General features: G+C 34.1%; 1 protein-coding gene across 1 annotated transcript in view; it reads right to left on the bottom strand.

The window, feature by feature from the left end:
* The window catches only part of HLTF (helicase like transcription factor), a 54,211-nt gene that overhangs the window by 30,518 nt on the left and 5,242 nt on the right, over positions 1 to 18,451 (bottom strand). The window contains exons 3-9 of the mRNA XM_080796536.1: positions 12,174 to 12,340; positions 10,551 to 10,684; positions 9,629 to 9,726; positions 7,874 to 7,948; positions 7,098 to 7,289; positions 4,602 to 4,697; positions 864 to 939 (exon numbers count right to left, since the gene is read on the bottom strand). Coding sequence (XP_080652662.1) covers positions 864 to 939; positions 4,602 to 4,697; positions 7,098 to 7,289; positions 7,874 to 7,948; positions 9,629 to 9,726; positions 10,551 to 10,684; positions 12,174 to 12,340 — 838 coding nt within the window. The remainder of the gene's footprint in view (positions 1 to 863; positions 940 to 4,601; positions 4,698 to 7,097; positions 7,290 to 7,873; positions 7,949 to 9,628; positions 9,727 to 10,550; positions 10,685 to 12,173; positions 12,341 to 18,451) is intronic.

Consider the following 18,451-nt stretch of genomic DNA (forward strand, 5'->3'; position numbering starts at 1 on the left):
CACAAAGGTCTACACCATACTGGAACCTGTGCTTAGATTCTCAACTCCTCTGACTCCCAGATGATGATCTACTTCACAAAGAAAATCGAATGCTATCTTCTATAAACCCCTAATTTTCCTACCTTTTATTCCCTCAATTATCTATATTTTCCATCAACCTTACTTCCTTTCCTTCTAACATTAACTCACCTATCTATTCTCTTGATCTCACTGCCCCCACAGAGGCCTACAAATTCTCTACATGGTACCCAAAATCTCTTCCTATCCATGGACTTCTTTCAATTATGCCTTCATCTCCAACTATTTTTCCATTTCTATTTCAAACTTAGCAAAATACATAATACATAACAACTGTTATTTCCAAGTCTTCACCTACTGACCTTAAAATGTTTTTGGTTTTGCTCTACTCTAACCAGTCTTCAAAGATTAATTTTGTGAAGGTCATTTTTAAATCAGCTATGTAACTGCTAAATCCAGAGATCTCTTTTCATTTCTCCTCACTTCACAATTTGGCTCTTACCTATCTTTCTACCCTTATCTGCTATTGTCCATGTACATTACAATTACCATAAATTACTCTGAGGTCTCAGAACAAAATATGCTTTATGTTCCTATTGTTTTGTTTTTACTGCCCTTTCATGTAATTTCTTCTCAACTAAAATGTTCTCCTCAGCTTCTCTAACTGGTGTACAACCACCCAATTCCCTCATGACCTCCTTGATGAAATTCTTCCAAACGACCAGTTCTCATGAGATTCTTAGAAGAGATCCTAACATTTTTACATATTACAAAGCCAGAGCTCAAATTACATCATCAGACTGGAAAAATGTAAATATAGGATCATGTTCAAAAGTGAACTTTACCTTTGATTAGTCCATCTGCCTTTTCACTGGTATTGTTTCCTCCAAGTTTCATAGATTGATCGTTAACATTACACTCCTGGATGAAAAGGCATATTTCTTACATAGCACTGCTGTCAGTTTTAAATAAACTTAAAATGCATCCTTTATATTGCTTTACTTTACATATTAAAGATTACTTAGATTGGTACTCCATTCTGGAGCAATGCAGGGAGGTGCATTAAGTGAAGAGGAAAAATAAACAAATAGATTAAAAATGTTTTCACAGGTATCTCAAAAGAGAAAACTATTTGGTCTTTATCTGTTCAAAAGGAATACAAATAGCAAAACTCAATTATAAATGGCATATAATTACTATAAGAAACATTAAACATGAAATGGAAATTTACTTTAGAATTAAAAGGAATTCTCAGACTACTAACTTTTAACCAAGAGTCCCTACTCAGTAAATAACTTATCTTTAATGAGGCTGCCACTGCCATCCTTGTTCTCCAGAATTGCCAAGATGGGTAGACACAAGAGTACAGGTTTCAGAGTACCTCCTATCATACTCTATTAGGGATTTTCTTGTCAAACCTGACTTTTTCTTTTTCCCTTCATATATATCCCTTCGTTTCAAAATATATCAGCATACATATAGAATACATGAATACCAAAACTTCTGTAGAAGTAAAAATTTACAGTTCTTTGTAAAAATATTTTTAAATGAGTCTAAAAGGGTAGGGTTCCTCTAATCTTTAATTCTTAACTTCATTCTGTAGGTACAAATGACAAATGCCAATTGGGGTGAATTTAATTCTTCCCATTAAGAAAGAAAGGCAGGTGATTAAGTCATATCAAGTAGAGATTAGGACTGGGGGGCAGGAGTACAAAGTAATTTTTGCTGAGATTGGGGTAAGAAAGGATAATTTTAGTATTAAAAAAATACAATTTGAAACATCTTCTAAAATCCTACAAGTTTTACTAAAAATATAGATGAAAAGATCCCCTTCTAATGGTATGAGTCTAAATAAGCTGAAAATTTTAAATATAACATATCTAGAAATCATGTTAAATAGTTATTTTAAGTAATTTTTATTTGTATTTTTTCAGAGCTGAGGATATTTTATTTTAATCAATGTCAAATATTTACATTAAGACTGCATAGGCGTTATAAAATTAACACACTGCAGTCCGAAATTGCCATTTTTATCATAACAGTATTACACCTTTCTTTCCTTTTTTTTTTTCACAAGCTCGATAAATCATCTTATTTTTTTCTCCAAGTTTTCATTTAAATTCCAGTTAGTTAACAGTATAATATTAGTTTCAGATGTAGAACTGAAGCGATTCATCACTTAATATACAATACCCGGTATAAGAAACTGATACTAAAATTGCTTTTCATCAAATGTTCTATGTACGCCTCTTCAATAATTAGTTCAACCATTTATTAAACAAATGCAAAAAAGAACCTAACAGTTTATCCACAAATAAAGGATGCGCATTACTTTTTTTTTTTTTTTAAAGATTTTATTTATTTAGGGGCGCCTAGGTGGCTCAGTCATTAAGTGTCTGCCTTTGGCTCAGGTCATGATCCTAGGGTCTTGTAATCGAGCCCCACAGCGGGCTCCCCACTCAGCAGGAAGCCTGCTTCTCCCTCTCCTATTCCCTCTGCTTGTGTTCCCTCTTTCGCTGTGTCTCTGTCAAATAAATAAATCAAATCTTCAAAAAAAAAAAAGATTTGATTTATTTATTTGACAGAGAGCGACAGATCACAGGTAGGCAGAGAGGCAGGCAGAAAGAGGGGGGAAGCAGGCTCCCTGCTCAGCAGAGAGCCAGATGCAGGGCTCGATCCCAGGACCCTGAGATCATGACATGAGCTGAAGGCAGAAGCTAAACCCACTGAGCCACTCATTATTATTCTTTTATATGAAATGATTTTGCTCAGCAAGTTTTTTCTACACAGAGTTCAAAATTAAGTCTTCTACAACGTCCAAACCTATCAAGTCATATTACACTCCAAACTAATGGAGCTTAAATCAATGACATTTCACTCTATAAGCTTGGACTAGCTAAATCTATTTAAAACTGTGTAATATTTTTGTAATATTTTGTAATATTTTGTTGCAATAAATTCCTAGCTGGAAATAACACTTTCAGCCTCAATTTCAATAAATTTGACAAAGTAGAAACACTAACACCTTCCTGCTACGTAACACCTTAAATGCATGGCTGATTTTGGGGGCTGGGGGGAGGCCTTACTGATAATAGATAATTTCTTAAACTAATAATTGCTACTGAAGCTGAAAGTTGTCTTGCGTGGTGGTGTTCTGTTTTAATAACAAAATGTAAGAAAAACAGGGTATAAGGTATCAAAACTACTCACGGTAAGGAACTGAATCCCAGATATTTGACAACAGAGTTAAACTCCAACAAAAGTACAAAGTAGGAAATGCAACCAAGGTGCAGAAATTAATAATACAGACTCTGAATAAACAGTGGCAGGAAACTGATACACAGTCTCTTTGAAAACTAAAAAATTAGAAGAGCAGTAGTTTAAAAAAAAAGTCAAATATTTAGTCAAAACATGTAAAAAAAATTTAAAAAAAGAAGTATTTTGTATATGCCTTTTGCTGTTATTCCCTACTTTAAGTTCTTTGAATTTTAAGCTGAAAATGGAAAATAACTGTTTCATTCTAATAACATTTATTTTTTCCATTAAACTAATTCATTTTTTATTCTTAGAAACTGAGAAGTATGTTTATATGCAATATGTAAAAATATATATAAATTATCAAGAAAAGTCACCCTTGTTATCATCACAAGGACAAGACTGTCACTATGTATGACTACATTTAGACTCATACATACATAAATACACCTTTCTAAAATGAGACCCAGGGCACCTGGGTAGGTCAGTCAGTTAAGTGTCTGCCTTCAGCTCAAATCATGATCCCAGAATCCTGGGATTGAGTCCTGCATCGGGTTCCCTGCTCAGCCAGGAGTCTGCTCCTCCCTCTCCCTCTGCTCCTTCCCCAACTCGTGCATGCTGACTCGCTCTCTCTCGAATAAATGAAATATTAAAAACAAATAAAAAATAAATAAAATAAAATGAGACTCAACTCTATTCACAAATGTGTCCCTGGCCTCTTTTTTTCTTTTAACTAAGAAATATAAAAATAAGTGTTCTTCAAAAATAGGATTTTATAGTTGCAAAATATTAAATTTTAAGGCTATATAATAATATAACTTACTGAGAGGAGTTTCTTTTCTGCCTTTAAATAATGCATAGGGGAAAAAGTGTGTACTTTTATCTCTGGAAAAAAATGGATTTCCGATGATTTACTTACTTATTTTTTTAAACAAATTTACTTTTTTAAGTAGGCTCCATGCCCAGTGTGGAGCCCAACACAGGGCTTGTACTCACAACCCTGATGTCAAGACTTGGGCTAAAATCAAGAGTCAGATGCTTAACTGACAAAGCCACCCAAGCACCCCTCTGATAACCTCTTTAAATAATTTCTCTGAAATGGCACTAGTGAGTCACAGATTATAAACACTTTTACGGTTCTTGATATATATTACCCAATTACCCTCAAGAACATAGTACCCAACTTTCACTCTTACAGCAACACATAAGAGAGGCCATTCATCATTTTTCTAAAAACACTGGATATTATCAATTTTTTGGCAAATTATTTTTTAATGACAAAATTAAAATGAACCAGGGACTTCGGAGAAAACACACTCATACTTTACCTTCTTCAGCTGACTTTTTTTAATTCTTTCAATAGGAAGAGGTTTGCCATCATGGAAGTTGGTAAGAATAACTGCAATGGCTGTCAGCGTTTTGCCCTTTAAAAATGTTTTTAAAAGACAAATGGTCAGATTCTGAAACCTAGTTAACCAGAGAATATTACAAAACCAATTTTAAAATCAAGTGGGCAAAATCATATAGCATTCAAGGCCACAGAAGCATACTATTGTATTAAATAATCTATGTATTAATAAAAGGTACTTTATTGATTAAGAAATGTTTTCCCACACTGTATTACTAAGAATTATTAAATGGTTTACTCTATAAAATACTATAAGCATCCCTGAGAAATGTCATTCTACTGAAAGACTGCTATTATAAGATGTTTAACCCTGAACTAATAACTTTATCATGAAACTACAACTTTGCTTGCCATGTAGTTCAGAGCTAATTAAATGATTAGTAATTCCAGTATGCACATGAGATAATTTTATTAAATTTTATTTAAAGATCACCGTTAAGACTCAAAAGCTTTAACTTATCAACAAAGCATAAATGACATATTCTGCATTTTTCTTAAATAGAAGCATGTGACTTTTCATTACTTTCCATAGCTCAGTTTATAATTAGCAATACAGAAATAACTCTTTGGCAATTTTAAAACAGTTAAAGCAGCAGTTTTCTAAGTGTAGCCCACAGGTCCTAGAGTTTCCCAGGACCCTCTCAGCAGCATGTACAAATCTATTTTCATAATACTGCTAAGACCTTATTTGTGTTGCTATCTATAGTAATGCCACAAAAGGGAATTATGGACAAAATCGCTGGTGCCTTAGCATGAAAACAAAGCAGCTGGCACTACATCATACTAGTGGTCATTGTATTCTTGGCTGCCACATACTCACATATTACAAAAAAAAAAAATTCTAGTTATAAGAATATTCTATGAGAATATTCTTGATGAAGCAGTACACATGACTTTTATTAAATTTTACCTCAAGTATACATGTAAATATTCTAAGTATAACAAGATGGGAAGAGCACATCAAAATACTCTTGTTCCACACCAAAATATGAGGGCTATCTAGAGAAAAATGACTTGTGAGACTGAGGTTATAAGCTCAACTAGCACCATGCATCACTATTTTTACTTAAAAGAATGACCAACAATCAGTTATTCATGACTGAGTGGCAGACGTTTTTGAAAAATTAACGAAGTACAGCTATCTTCAAGGGAAAATAATTGACAGATTTGTTTTAAGTGATAAAATCTGAACCTTCAAGCAAAAATTAAAATGTTGGAAAACTTGTATCTGGGGGTGCCTGGGTGGCTCAGTGGGTTAAAACCGTCTCTGACACCACAGGCCTTTCTAATAAGATTAGCAGTACTATCAAAGAATATAAACTTTTGATACTATACAATGAAATGTATCAACATCTGGCAGATCTGTGTAACTCAATGAACCAGTATTTTCCAAATAAGCAATGCCTGATGTTATAAAATTATGCATAAGCGCAATATTCATTCAATGTGCAAGCTACACCAATGGATTTTAATGCGAGAGTACAAAAAGATCACTCATACCATTTTTAAGTTCCATGTTGTAACTGTTATCCTTTAATAAACTAATACTTGCTTAATTTTGTTGTATCAAAGAATTACACACTTATCTAAAAAGTCTATTAAGATACTCTTTATGTTTCCGAACTACATATCTGTGTGAGAACTAATTCTTATGTACCTGTATCAAAACACCTTATCAACAGAATGAATGAAAAAGCAGTTATGAGGACTCAGAATTCATCTCTTGGGCCAAACACTGAAGAGATTTGTAAAAATGTAAAACAATGCCAGTCTTATCAAAATTATTTTTGTTTTGGAATAGTCCCTTTTCATTTAAAAATATGCTATGTATGTTAATAAGTAATGAGTTTGTTTTTAAACTACTAACTTCAAAATTTTTACTTTAATATTTAATACTATAAATATTGATATAATCCACAAATACAAAAAGCCCTTTGGGACTGTCAAAAATTTTTAAGAATGTAATGGTTATTGAGACCAAAAAGTATTAAAACTGCTGGTGTAAGGAATCACAAATATATATTTAATACTCTGTATATCATAATACTGTGACAGAATACAAACAATTCCATATAACATTGTTGTCTTTCCCTCCCTTTTGTAAAGATCCATGAAAGATAAGCTACCTCAAATTTCCAAAGAAAATTGAAAATACATTCATACATTATTGTATGAATACTGTATTGTAATACAATATTGTATTAATTGTACCTTAACAAAATAAACCAAACAAAAAAATATAGCCTCGTTTTAAGTTAAAGACATAGAGAAAATTATTCTATACTGAAAGTGAAATCTAGTCCCACACTGGCACCAACATATTCCTATCTACTTCAAAATTACTTCAAAATTACCTTATATAAAATCTTAATTACAAAATAAAATTTTATTAACTCAAGAGAAAAAAAATAATTACCAAACCCATATCATCAGCTAAAATTCCTCCATGGACATTTTCTGGTCGGTCCTTCTCAGAAAAATTTGTTATTGTGTTATAGTATAAGTCATTTCGCTGTTCCCAAAATGGCGGAAGGTCTTTACTGTTTTCCCGTGAAACCATCCAAGCTAGAGCTTGTTTTTGATGTGGCAGCAATGGTGTTTCAACAGCCTATAAATAAAAGGAAGGTCTTAAATAGAAATAAAACCAATCTTCTCTTTTTCTCCATGCAGGTTCTGGAAAACACTTGACCTTGTGCTAAAAACTACACAGATTAACAGTGTATTTTAAAATTCCAAATAGTTCTAAATAAAAAATATTGGGGGCTGCCTGAGTGGCCCAGAAGAAATCAGGCCAAATCAAAAAAGTTAGAGAGGTAACCTGGGGTTTACACACCAGACAAAGGCTCAAGCCCTACTAATAACGAGCAGGTAAAATATGATAACTACAATTACAAGACAAAAAGGTTAACAGAGATAGGTAGAGACAAAAAAAACCTGATGTATTTGTAGACTGATCTGAGAGGGTTGAGTGTCTGACTCTTGATTTTGACTCAGGTCATGATCTTGGTGTCATGGGATTGAGTCCCACATCAGGCTCCACACTCAGAGTCTGCTTGAGATTCTCTGTCTCCCTCTGCCCCTTCCCTCTATCTCACATAACCATGCTCTCTCCCTTTCTAAATAAAGTATTTTTTAAAGTTAAATAAATAAATAAATACATAAATAAATAAGTAGAAAATATTGGCTCAATACCTCAGCTGGTTCCATTTCATGAGTTTTATCATCTTCTTTTAAATCTTCAAACAATTTGTCAAATTCTGTTTTAAGCTACAACAAATAAGAACAAGAAACATCATGAAACAAACCAATTAAAATAATTTCTCTTAATGCAGAGCTCTTAAATCATTTAATTAACTAAAAGATTTGAATACCAAAAGGTACCTAGCACATTCTTTGAGTTGCTACACTGCTCACAGAAGGCAGAATGAATAGATGCTTTAGGTGTAAGAGGAACTGTGTTACAATCAAAAGAATATGGATGAGAGGCGCCTGGGTGGGTCAGTGGGTTATGCCTCCGCCTTCAGCTCAGGTCATGATCTCAGGGTGTTGGGATCGAGGCCTGCATCTGGCTCTCTGCTCAGCGGGGAGCCTGCTTCTCTCTCCCTCTCTCTGCCTGCCTCTGCCTACTTGTGATCTCTATCTGTCAAATAAATAAATAAATAAAACCTTAAAAAAGAAAAGAATACGGATGAGATAAATCTAGGGTTTGTCACAGCTCTGTCACAAATCTGTACATAACACTGGGCAAGAGATTTAACCCTTATTGCCTGTATCTCACTCTTATAAAATGAAAGGGATAATTTAGATTTAGAGTGTCTCTAAGGTTCCTTCTGCCATTGCAATTCTGTGATTCTATTAATTGTATTCAAACCATTTTGTCAGATCCTACCAGGTGCATTTATTTATCTTTTTTCCTACGTCAATGGCACTTCATTTACTATTACTGCAAACAACTTGCTATGTGCTACAAAATATTAATAGATGATTTTTATCTTATGCTAATTTAGTTGGTTTTTTAAACTGATCTAATGTAATTCTGTAACAACATGTGTTATAATTACTTTTATAAATAAGTACATGACTAAAAAGCAGTAGCGCAGAAGAAATCAGGCCAAATCAAAAAAGTTAGAGAGGTAACCTGGGGTTTACCCACCAGACACAGGCTCAAGTCCGAATAATAACAAGCAAGTAAAATATGATAACTACAATTACAAGATAAAAAGGCTAATAGAGATAGGTAGAGACAAAAAAAAATTGATATATTTATAGACTGACCTCCATTAATTTATTTTATATTCTTTTTTCCCAAATTAATTTAGCCTAATAGTATCTTAGATTACAGATTAGACAAAGTAAGAACTACACTAATGCCTAAGATTTAGAATTTTTTTTGCATTCCATTTGCAAACTTACTGAAACAAGTTTCAAGCTTCAATTTTTTAAAATATTTGAACATTTAAAAAAACCCAAATAATATAAAAACATCAAAACATACTAAAACATCCCATGCATATACAACAATGCATGTGTTTTAATATATGTACGAATGTGTACGCATTCCTTATCACTGTTTTCTTTTCACATAAAAGTTTTTAACATAGGCACTCCTGGGTGGCTCAGTTGGTTAAGCATCTGCCTTTAGCTCAGGTCATTATCTCAGAGTCCTGGGATTGAGCCCCATATCAGGCTCCCTGCTCAGCAGGGGAGTCTGCTTCTCTCTCCCTTCTGTCCTTCCCACCTGCTTGTGCTTGCCCTCACTTGCTCTCTCAAATAAATAAAATCTTAAAAAAAAAAAAAGATTTTAATATATATTCTATAATATGTTTCGTAACTTAACAAGCCCGAAGATCACAAATACTAGCACATACATATTTATCTTATTCTTTTAAACATTATCTTCAACATTTAAAATTCACTTTTAGATTATAAAATAAAAAAGCAGCATACCTGCTCAGTTGTCATCTGTACTGCAGCATGAACTGGCATACTATAGCTTGGTCCAGCTCTTCCAGAGCCCCAACTACTTTCTAAACTGAATCCTAAAGCTGTAATTTACAAAATGAAAAGAACAAAATCATCAAATGAATTATCTTTTAGTAAGTGACTTTTAGAACTTGTGTTCTAAATGTATTTAAAAGAGTTTTTAAAAAACTAAAAGTCAGGGGCGCCTGGGTGGCTGAGTGAGTTAAAGCCTCTGCCTTTGGCTCAGGTCCTGATCCCGGGGTCCTGGGATCAAGCCCCATGTCGGGCTCTCTGCTTGGCGGGGAGCCTGCTTCCCTTCCTCTCTCTGCCAGCCTCTCTGCCTACTTGTGATCTCTCTCTCTGTCAAATAGATGAATGAAATATTTCTAAAAACACAAAACAAAAAAAAAAACAAAAAACAAAAAACAAAACAAAACAAAACAAAAAAACCCTAAAAGTCATTAAAAAATACATTGTTAAAATAATTCCACATTTTTTGAACAAACTCTTGCCAAATAAATAATAGTTCTTCATTTCCTATTGGGAGATTCTTTTTGTCTTTTTCAAAGATGAAGTTTAAAATCAGTGATTTCCAGATATTATCATTGGGGAAACCTAGGGAAGGGAATACAGGACCTCTTTGTACATTGTGTGTGTGTGTGTGTGTGTGTGTGTGCATGTACACACACACACACACACAAGCCCCTTCCTATGAAGCTATAATTTCAAAATAAAGAGAAAAAAAAAATCAGGTATTTCCTTAAAAAGATTTCTGAGTTACAACTCAGAGCCTTCAACACACAAATCAGTTTAGCCAAACAAACTCAAATTTCTCAAGAGAAGGAATGTTTTACAATTCCTACAACTTACAATAGCAAAAAAATAGGAGCTTAAACTCTAAACCTACTTTTTGGTGCAGGACCCAATTTAAATCCATGCTTCTTCAACTGATCTAAAACCGCTTTTCTATGTTCTTCTTTTCCCCAAAAAGTCATATGGAGAGGCATGGTAAAAGCATTGTTTGCACCAAAAGGAACAACCCTATTATATTTAAGAGAAAAAAAAAAAGAGAGAAAATTAGAAATGTTTTATTTTTTACTTCCATTAAGAATGTGACAATTAAATATTGTAAGCATCTCATTCAAATTTTGCAAGGAAGTGAAATAAGAAGGAACTATATGCTCAAACTAGAAAGACAGAAGTAGTACAGGGACAGTATCAACAACAATCACTTTCTGTTCCTCTGCTTTTGGAAGAGAAAGTCAGAAGAAACTGAAAGATAGAATAAAGTAGGATAACCTATAATTGAGACTGTAAGATAGGTACAATAGTAAGTTTAACTGGGGTAGAGCTTTCACTAACAGAACCACTGAGGGTAGCAACCAATTCTGGGAGAATGGGGAATGATTTGCAAGAACTACATCTGACCCTTAACAACATGGGGTTTAGGGACACTGACCCCCTATGCAGTCAAAAATTCACATATAACCTTTGACACCCTAAAATCTCAACTACTAACAGCCTATTGTAAGCCTTACCAATAACATAGTTAACACATATTTTGTAGGTTATATGCATGAAAGACTGTGTTCTTAAAGTAAGCTAAAGAAAACATTCACAAAATCATAAAGACGACAGAATACATTCACAGTACTATACTGCATTTATTTTTTAAAAATCTGCATTTAAGTGGACCCATACAGGTCAAACCCATGTTTTCAAGGGTCAACTGTATTTCTGACCCAGAATTTACTAAAAATTTATTCTCAATATCCAAAAAATTTAATGAACTGAGAATGGAGAAAACAAATGAGAAGACATTACTCAGTATTTATCACCCAACCTCACCTTTTCATATTCTAAACATTCCATACTTAAAGTTGAGATCACAGACTAAATGCCTAAAAGAGAAAAAAAGGTAACCAAGGAGACCGGGAGTTTTAAAAAAGGAAGGGGTGGTAGAACTGGGAGCATATAGGCCTTGCCTAAAGTAGCAGCTGCTACTCTGTTCCAGTCAACTGATGTCCTGTGAAAATGAAGGTCAGATCTTCCATTTGTCAAGAGCAATCTACATAAATAACTTTTACATTAGGTAAAAAATTAACTTGTATAAAATGCAGAATATCCAGATATCTGAATATTAAAAATGAATGAAAAATTATAAAACACTATGTAGGCAAAATGAAACTCACTTACATACGATCACAGGCTACTAGTTTACAAACTCTGATTTAAACAAACACTTTCAAACTCCCAAATCAATGCACTAAAAAGTTTGGACACATGGTGTAGACTTCCTAATATTTGAGCCAAAGTCTATTATTCTCCATGGTAATAATTTAGTAGAAAAGTAAGGGAATAGTTGTTTCATGGCTGGGGTAGTAGAGGCAGATGGGAAAAGAATTAACACATTTATTAACACATAATAAAGGCATAGTGATAAAAGTTGTGAGAGCAACTATATAGCCTCTTAACAAATTCAAAGATCACAACTTCTAATTATTAAAACTAAACTCTGAAAATACATTACCCTTCAATCTGTGCCAATTTGTTGTCCATGATATAGGCCAAAGCAGCTGCAAGATCTTTCTTTAAATGGCCAACCTGATTTCCATTTACATTGTTTACTTTGATTGCATTCTTATCATAGGGATTATTAGGCTCTCGTTGTAATGCAACCATTTCATTATTATTAACCTAATAATAAACAGATAATATCATAAATAATAAACACAATAGGAGCTTTCTTCATTAAACTTTATCTGGGCTTCCCAATTATTTTCTAATATTTAATAACAGCATATAAGAAATGTATATTTTATTAGACTTATATTTGTATAGTAACATAAAAATATATTTTATAGTATTTTTTATAGTATTTTTTAAACTTACATTCACTGGAAAGTTAAAAGATCCTTGATATCTGCATGATACATTCAAAACTAAATAGAAGAGTCACACTAAAATTTTCAACATCATAACTTCTAAAAACAGGTGATCTTTATTGAGTGCTTATTATATGCTATTGTTCTAAGTACATTACATAGATTATACTTTACAAATTCTCACAACTCTATCGGTAGGTACTATCATTACACCCATTTTACTGATGAAGACACTACAGCACAGGAAAGTAGAGTAACTCGACCAAGGTCATAAGGGTATTATGTAGCAGAATTAGAACTTATATCCAAGCAGGCTGGTTCCTAAGTGTGATTTCTCCAGACTCTAAAAAGGGAAAAAGATATGAATTCTAAGTCAGAATGGAACGAAATTAACAAAATATATTCAACCTTCAACTCATGCCATTCTGATTCTACCAGATTAAAAATTGCCTGAGGGTGACATCACTGAAAACAGAAGAGTTAAGGACTTTTGAAAATTCTCTCTTCCATAAAGGCAATGAAAAAAATGGCAGAAATTGTCAGAATCAACTTTTCCAGACATCTAGAAAACCAACCAAAGGACTGCAGAAACCTAAAGGGTGTTAATTCAAGAAAAACAGCTAAACATCAGTGCTCTAGTCCCTCTCCAGCTCTCAGCTGCATGATAGTCTTTAAAAATAACTTGCTAAAATTCTTGGTGCAGTCTAGCAGTCACCAAGGGGAGTGCAATGGAACAGAATCTTTCATAGATTCATTCCCAAAAAATTGTCATTATTTGACCTGTATGATGGTTCTCCAGAAGATCTCCATTTGCAAAGTGATTTCTATTTGATCTCTGAGCACATCCAACAGAAAAAAACCTTCTTCCTTGGATGGGTGTTTATCAGAAACAATTTTACAGGCAGTGGGTAATAGCTGGGGCAAACAATACAATAACCAAAAAGATTAAAAGGAAAGCTGGGGACTAAGATGTCCATCTCTGAATGGCTTTGAAAAGCTCCAATGGCTTTGAAAAGCTCCAATATATTTCTGAGAATGTAGAAGGCCGTATTCAAGCAGAGGGCTGTATGCATGCCTGGGGCTGTGCATATGATCAGGGAAAGACTTCAGAAGACCCTAAACTCACACCTCTGACTAAACTTGCAGCTCTGAACAAGCAGGACATGAACTTTAAGGAAGAGCTGTCTACTAAAGAGTGCCCCAAATGCATACAGATCCCCTCATTTAGTAAAGACTGGTATAATTATAAGCTGACTACTAAGTTAACCAAGTGCAGACATCAGTAGATTTTAGAGGGTTAATTCAGGAAAATCACTAAACAAGCAACAATTACCAAAATCAGCAACAACAAACAACCCTGGAGACAGAGAAGAATATCTAATTTTTACTGTTGCCACATTATTTAAAATGTCTCCTTTTCAACAACAACAAAAGACATGCAAAGAAATGAGAAGGTATAGTTCACTCATAAGAAAAAAGCTATCCACTGTCCCTGAGGAAGCACAGATGTTTGACCTACTAGGAAAAAAATTTAAAGTTATGTTCAAAAACCTAAAGCAAACCATGTCTAAAAAACTAAAGGAACGCATAAAAACTATGTCTCACCAAATACAAAGTCTATTGTCAAAAAGTGAAGTAAAAAAAAAAAAAAATTTTTCACTAGAAAGGCTCAATAGCAGATATGTGGAGGCAGAAATATTAATGAAGTTGAAGACAGGTCAATTAGATAGTCTAAGAATGGTTACAGAGTCTGAGAAATAGAAAGAAAAAAGAATGGAGAAACCTGAACAGGCCTCAGAGAACTGTGGGACAATAGCAACCGTATCTAAGATACACACCAGTCTCAGGAGAGGAGAAAAGGGGTAGAAAGGATATTTGAAGAAATAATAGCTGAAAACTCCCCAAATTTCATGAAAAACGTTAATCTACATATCTTAGAAAGTCAACAAACTCCAAATAAACTAAAAGATATCTAAACCCAGACACAGCATAATTAAGCTGCAGTAAAAAATGCTGAAAGCAACAAGAGGAGAAACTCCTTCTTATTTATTGGGGGATCCTCAATAAGGTTAAACATCTGATTTCTCATTAGAAAAAGCAGAGAGGCCAGAAGATAGTGGATTAAGTTTTCAAAGTGCTTCCAAAAAAACTAAAGCCAAGAACTGTATATCCGATAAAATCACCCTTCAAAAGTATAGGAGAAATTAAAGACATACCAGTTAAACAAAAACTGAGAAATCACCACCAGCAGACCTGTACTATAAGAAATATTAGAGACCTACATCTGAAATCAAAGGACTAGACAATAACTTGAATCTACACAAAGAAATAAGGACTACAGGTAAAGGTAATTAGGTAAATATAAACAGTGTAATTTTTTTGGTTGTTAACTTTTTTCTCCTACCTGATTTAAAAGTGCATAAAACAATCATAAATCCATGTTGATGAGCATTCACTGTATATAAAGATGTAATCTGTATGTTAACAGCACAAAGGAATGGGGGATGAGGGAAATGGAACTATCTATAAGCAAAATTTTTGTATGCTATTAAAATTAAGTTGGCACTAATCCAAACTAGACTTTTATGAATTAAGATATTAACTGTAATTTCCCAGAGCAGCAAGTAAGGAAACAACTCAAAATATATAGTAAAAGAAACAAGGAAATTAAAATGGCACACAGAGAATATTAACACAAAAGATGGCAGTAATGAAGGCTAGACCCAAAGGTCACATATTGTATGGCTCAATTTATATGCAATGCATACAGTAGGCACACCCGTAAAAGTAGAAAATAAATTAGTAGATACCAGAGACTGAGGAGAGAAATAATGGCGAGTGATTTCTAATGCGTACAGGGTTCTTTCTGGAGTGATGAAACATTCTGGAACCAGACAGTGGGGATAGTTACATAACCTTGTGAATAAAGACCACTCAACTGTATGTACACTTAAAAAAAATGGTGAATATTGGTAGGGGTGCCTGGGTAGCTCAGTGGGTTAAGCCTCTGCCTTCAGCTCAGGTCATGATCTCAGGGTCCTGGGATCGAGCTCCGCTCAGCGGGGAGCCTGCTTCCCCCTCTCCCTCTGCCTGCCTGTCTGCCTACTTGTGATCTCTCTCTCTCTGTCAAATAAATTTTTTTTTTAAAAATGGTGAATATTGAGACACCTGGGTCACTCAGTTGGTTAAGCGTCAGGTCAGGTCACTATCCCAGCATCCTGGGATTAAGTCCTGCATCACGATCCTTGCTGAACAAGGAGCCTGCTTCTCCCTCTGACTGCCCTTCTCCCAGCTTGTGTGTGTGTGCACCTGTGCACTATCTCTGACAAATAAAATCTTTAAAAAATAAAAATGGTGAATTTTATGGTAGTGATTTATCACTTTTTTAATTGTCTGAAAAAGACAAGGGAATGCTGCTTCAAACCAAGATCTGTCTACTGATTTTTCACTATAGCTTAACCAATCAGATTATCAGACAGATATTCCTCTCTAGTCCTTTGAACATATTCATAAGGCATAGCTCTGTCCTCTCCCAGTCCTATCCTCTCTGCCAATGCCTGCAAGCATGATCTTTTTTTACACAAAATTATGCAAATCCCAGGAAATACACAACCTCAAAAAGGCAAAAAAACAAAACAAAACAGTATTTTTTAGATTTTATCTCAAACAAGAAAATTAGATAAGTTTCTTTTATTGTAATAAAGTATCACTTATTAAAATTAGGTAACTGTCACTTACTACAGACGATAGGTAATGACTGATAGTAGACAGCAGACAGATAGTAGAAAGTAATTAGATAGTAGAATTTAAAATAGAATACATATAGGCCAAAATGCTAGAGACAACAAAAACAAAGAAAACAAGACCTGAGCACCAAGACAAAAAAGGACATATTAAAAAAAAAAGATTAAAAACAAAAAAAGAGAAAATTACGACTAATTATAACAATATTTTTAGAATAGGAAAGAAATAATCTATTTTATTATAAAATACTTTGATGTGTCAAGAAATAAAAAATTTAACCATAAGCTTAACAAAAGCACATTAAAAAAAAAAAAAATTAGCAATTCCTGGGGCACCTGGATTGCTGAGTCAGTTAAGCCTCAGACTCTTGACTCTTCGGCTTAGGTCATGATCTCAGGGAGATCCAGCATCACACAGGGCTCCACACTCAGCAGGGAGTCTGCTTCTGTCCCTAGCTCTCCCTCTGTTCAAGTGCAGGTGGAGGCACTTGCATGCATGTGCATGCTTTCTCTCTCTAAAATAAATAAATAGGCTAAGTCGGTTAAGCATCTGCCCTCAGCTCAGGTCATAATCCAGGAGTCCTGGGATTGAGCCCCACATCAGGTCCCCAGGATTCTTGCTCAGCAGGGAGTCTGCATTTCCTTCTCCCTCTGTCCTTCCCCACCCCTCCCCAACTGGAGCTCTTTCTCTCTCAACTAAAGACAATAAATAAAATCTTTAAAAATAAAATAAATAATTGTAGAAAAGTTAGCAATGCCAACTTTTTGTATCAAAACTTAGGAGATACAACTAATATAGTACTTTGAAGAATGCTGAAAAGATTAAAAGCTATTTTTTTTTAAAGATTTTATTTATTTGACAGAGATCACAAGTAGGCAGTGAGGCAGGCAGACAGAGGGGGAGGCAGGCTCCCCGCTGAGCAGAGAGCCCGATATGGGCTTGACTCCAGGATCGTGAGATCATGACCTGAGCTGGAGGCAGAGGCTTTAACCCACTGAGCCACCCAGATGCCCCAAAAAGCTATTATTATTATTTAAAAATATTTTATTTATTTGACAGAGACACAGCAAGAGAGGAAACACAAACGGGGGAGTGGAGAGGGATAAACAGGCTTTCCGCTGAGCAGGGAGCCCCATGCGGGGCTCCATCCCAGGACCCCGGGATCAGGACCTGAGTTGAAGGCAGATGCTTAATGACTGAGACACCCAGATGCCCCTAAAAGCTATTATTAGTAAGATTAAAATGAAACATTCAAATCGAAAATCTAAAAATAAAATAAACGTCAGGAAAATAGGATAACAGATATAAAACAAAAAGAATGAAGAAAAATAACAACCATTAAGAAAAATCCAAGAAAGGTTGTTTTGAAAAGATGAAACTTAAATCTCTACCAAAGCTAACTGATAAAAACTAGACACAAATATATAGCACAAAGAATGAACAGTTAAAATGTTACTAAGCACAACTCTGCAACAATAAGTATGAAAATTTAGATGATTTTTTTAAAAAATATAAATTGCCAAAATTGACTATTTGAATTATGCTGAGTTTCAACGAAATGAGAATTTAAAAGTACATAATGTATGATTTAATGCATACAAATCTCTAATGCATCTTTAATGCATAAAGCACTAGAACAGGCTAAACTAACTGTGAGCAACAGAAATTAGATTGTAGTTGTTAGGGCAGGTAGAGCAGAAATGAGCAACAAAATACAACCAAACTTTTAGGGGTGATAGAAATAATCTACATCTTGCCCAGAGTGGTGATTATCATGTGTTTATCTTTCTCAAAACTCATGGAATCATTTATTTAAAAATGTGTATATATTCTCATGTAAATCCCATCTCAATAAAACTGGAAAAAGTTGAAAATAATATGAAAAGTTAAATACCTCAATTTGTATTATATTTTCATAATAGCGATCAACCCCAAAATGCCCATCAATAAGGAAACTAAAAATATGATATAGATTTGTACTGACATGAAAAGATAGTCCTAATATTCTACCAGGAGAAAAAAGGGTGATCACTATAACAGACTAATAACGATCACATTTTTTAACACATAATATGATTTCAATCTACATGCATAAGTTCACAGAGTAAAGTGTAAAAAAATAAAATAAGGGGTGCCTGGGTGGCTCAGTGGGTTAAAGCCTCTGCCTTTGGCTCAGGTC

Source organism: Martes martes (genome assembly GCF_963455335.1).
Source record: "Martes martes genome assembly, chromosome: 1".
Classification (NCBI taxonomy): domain Eukaryota; kingdom Metazoa; phylum Chordata; class Mammalia; order Carnivora; family Mustelidae; genus Martes; species Martes martes.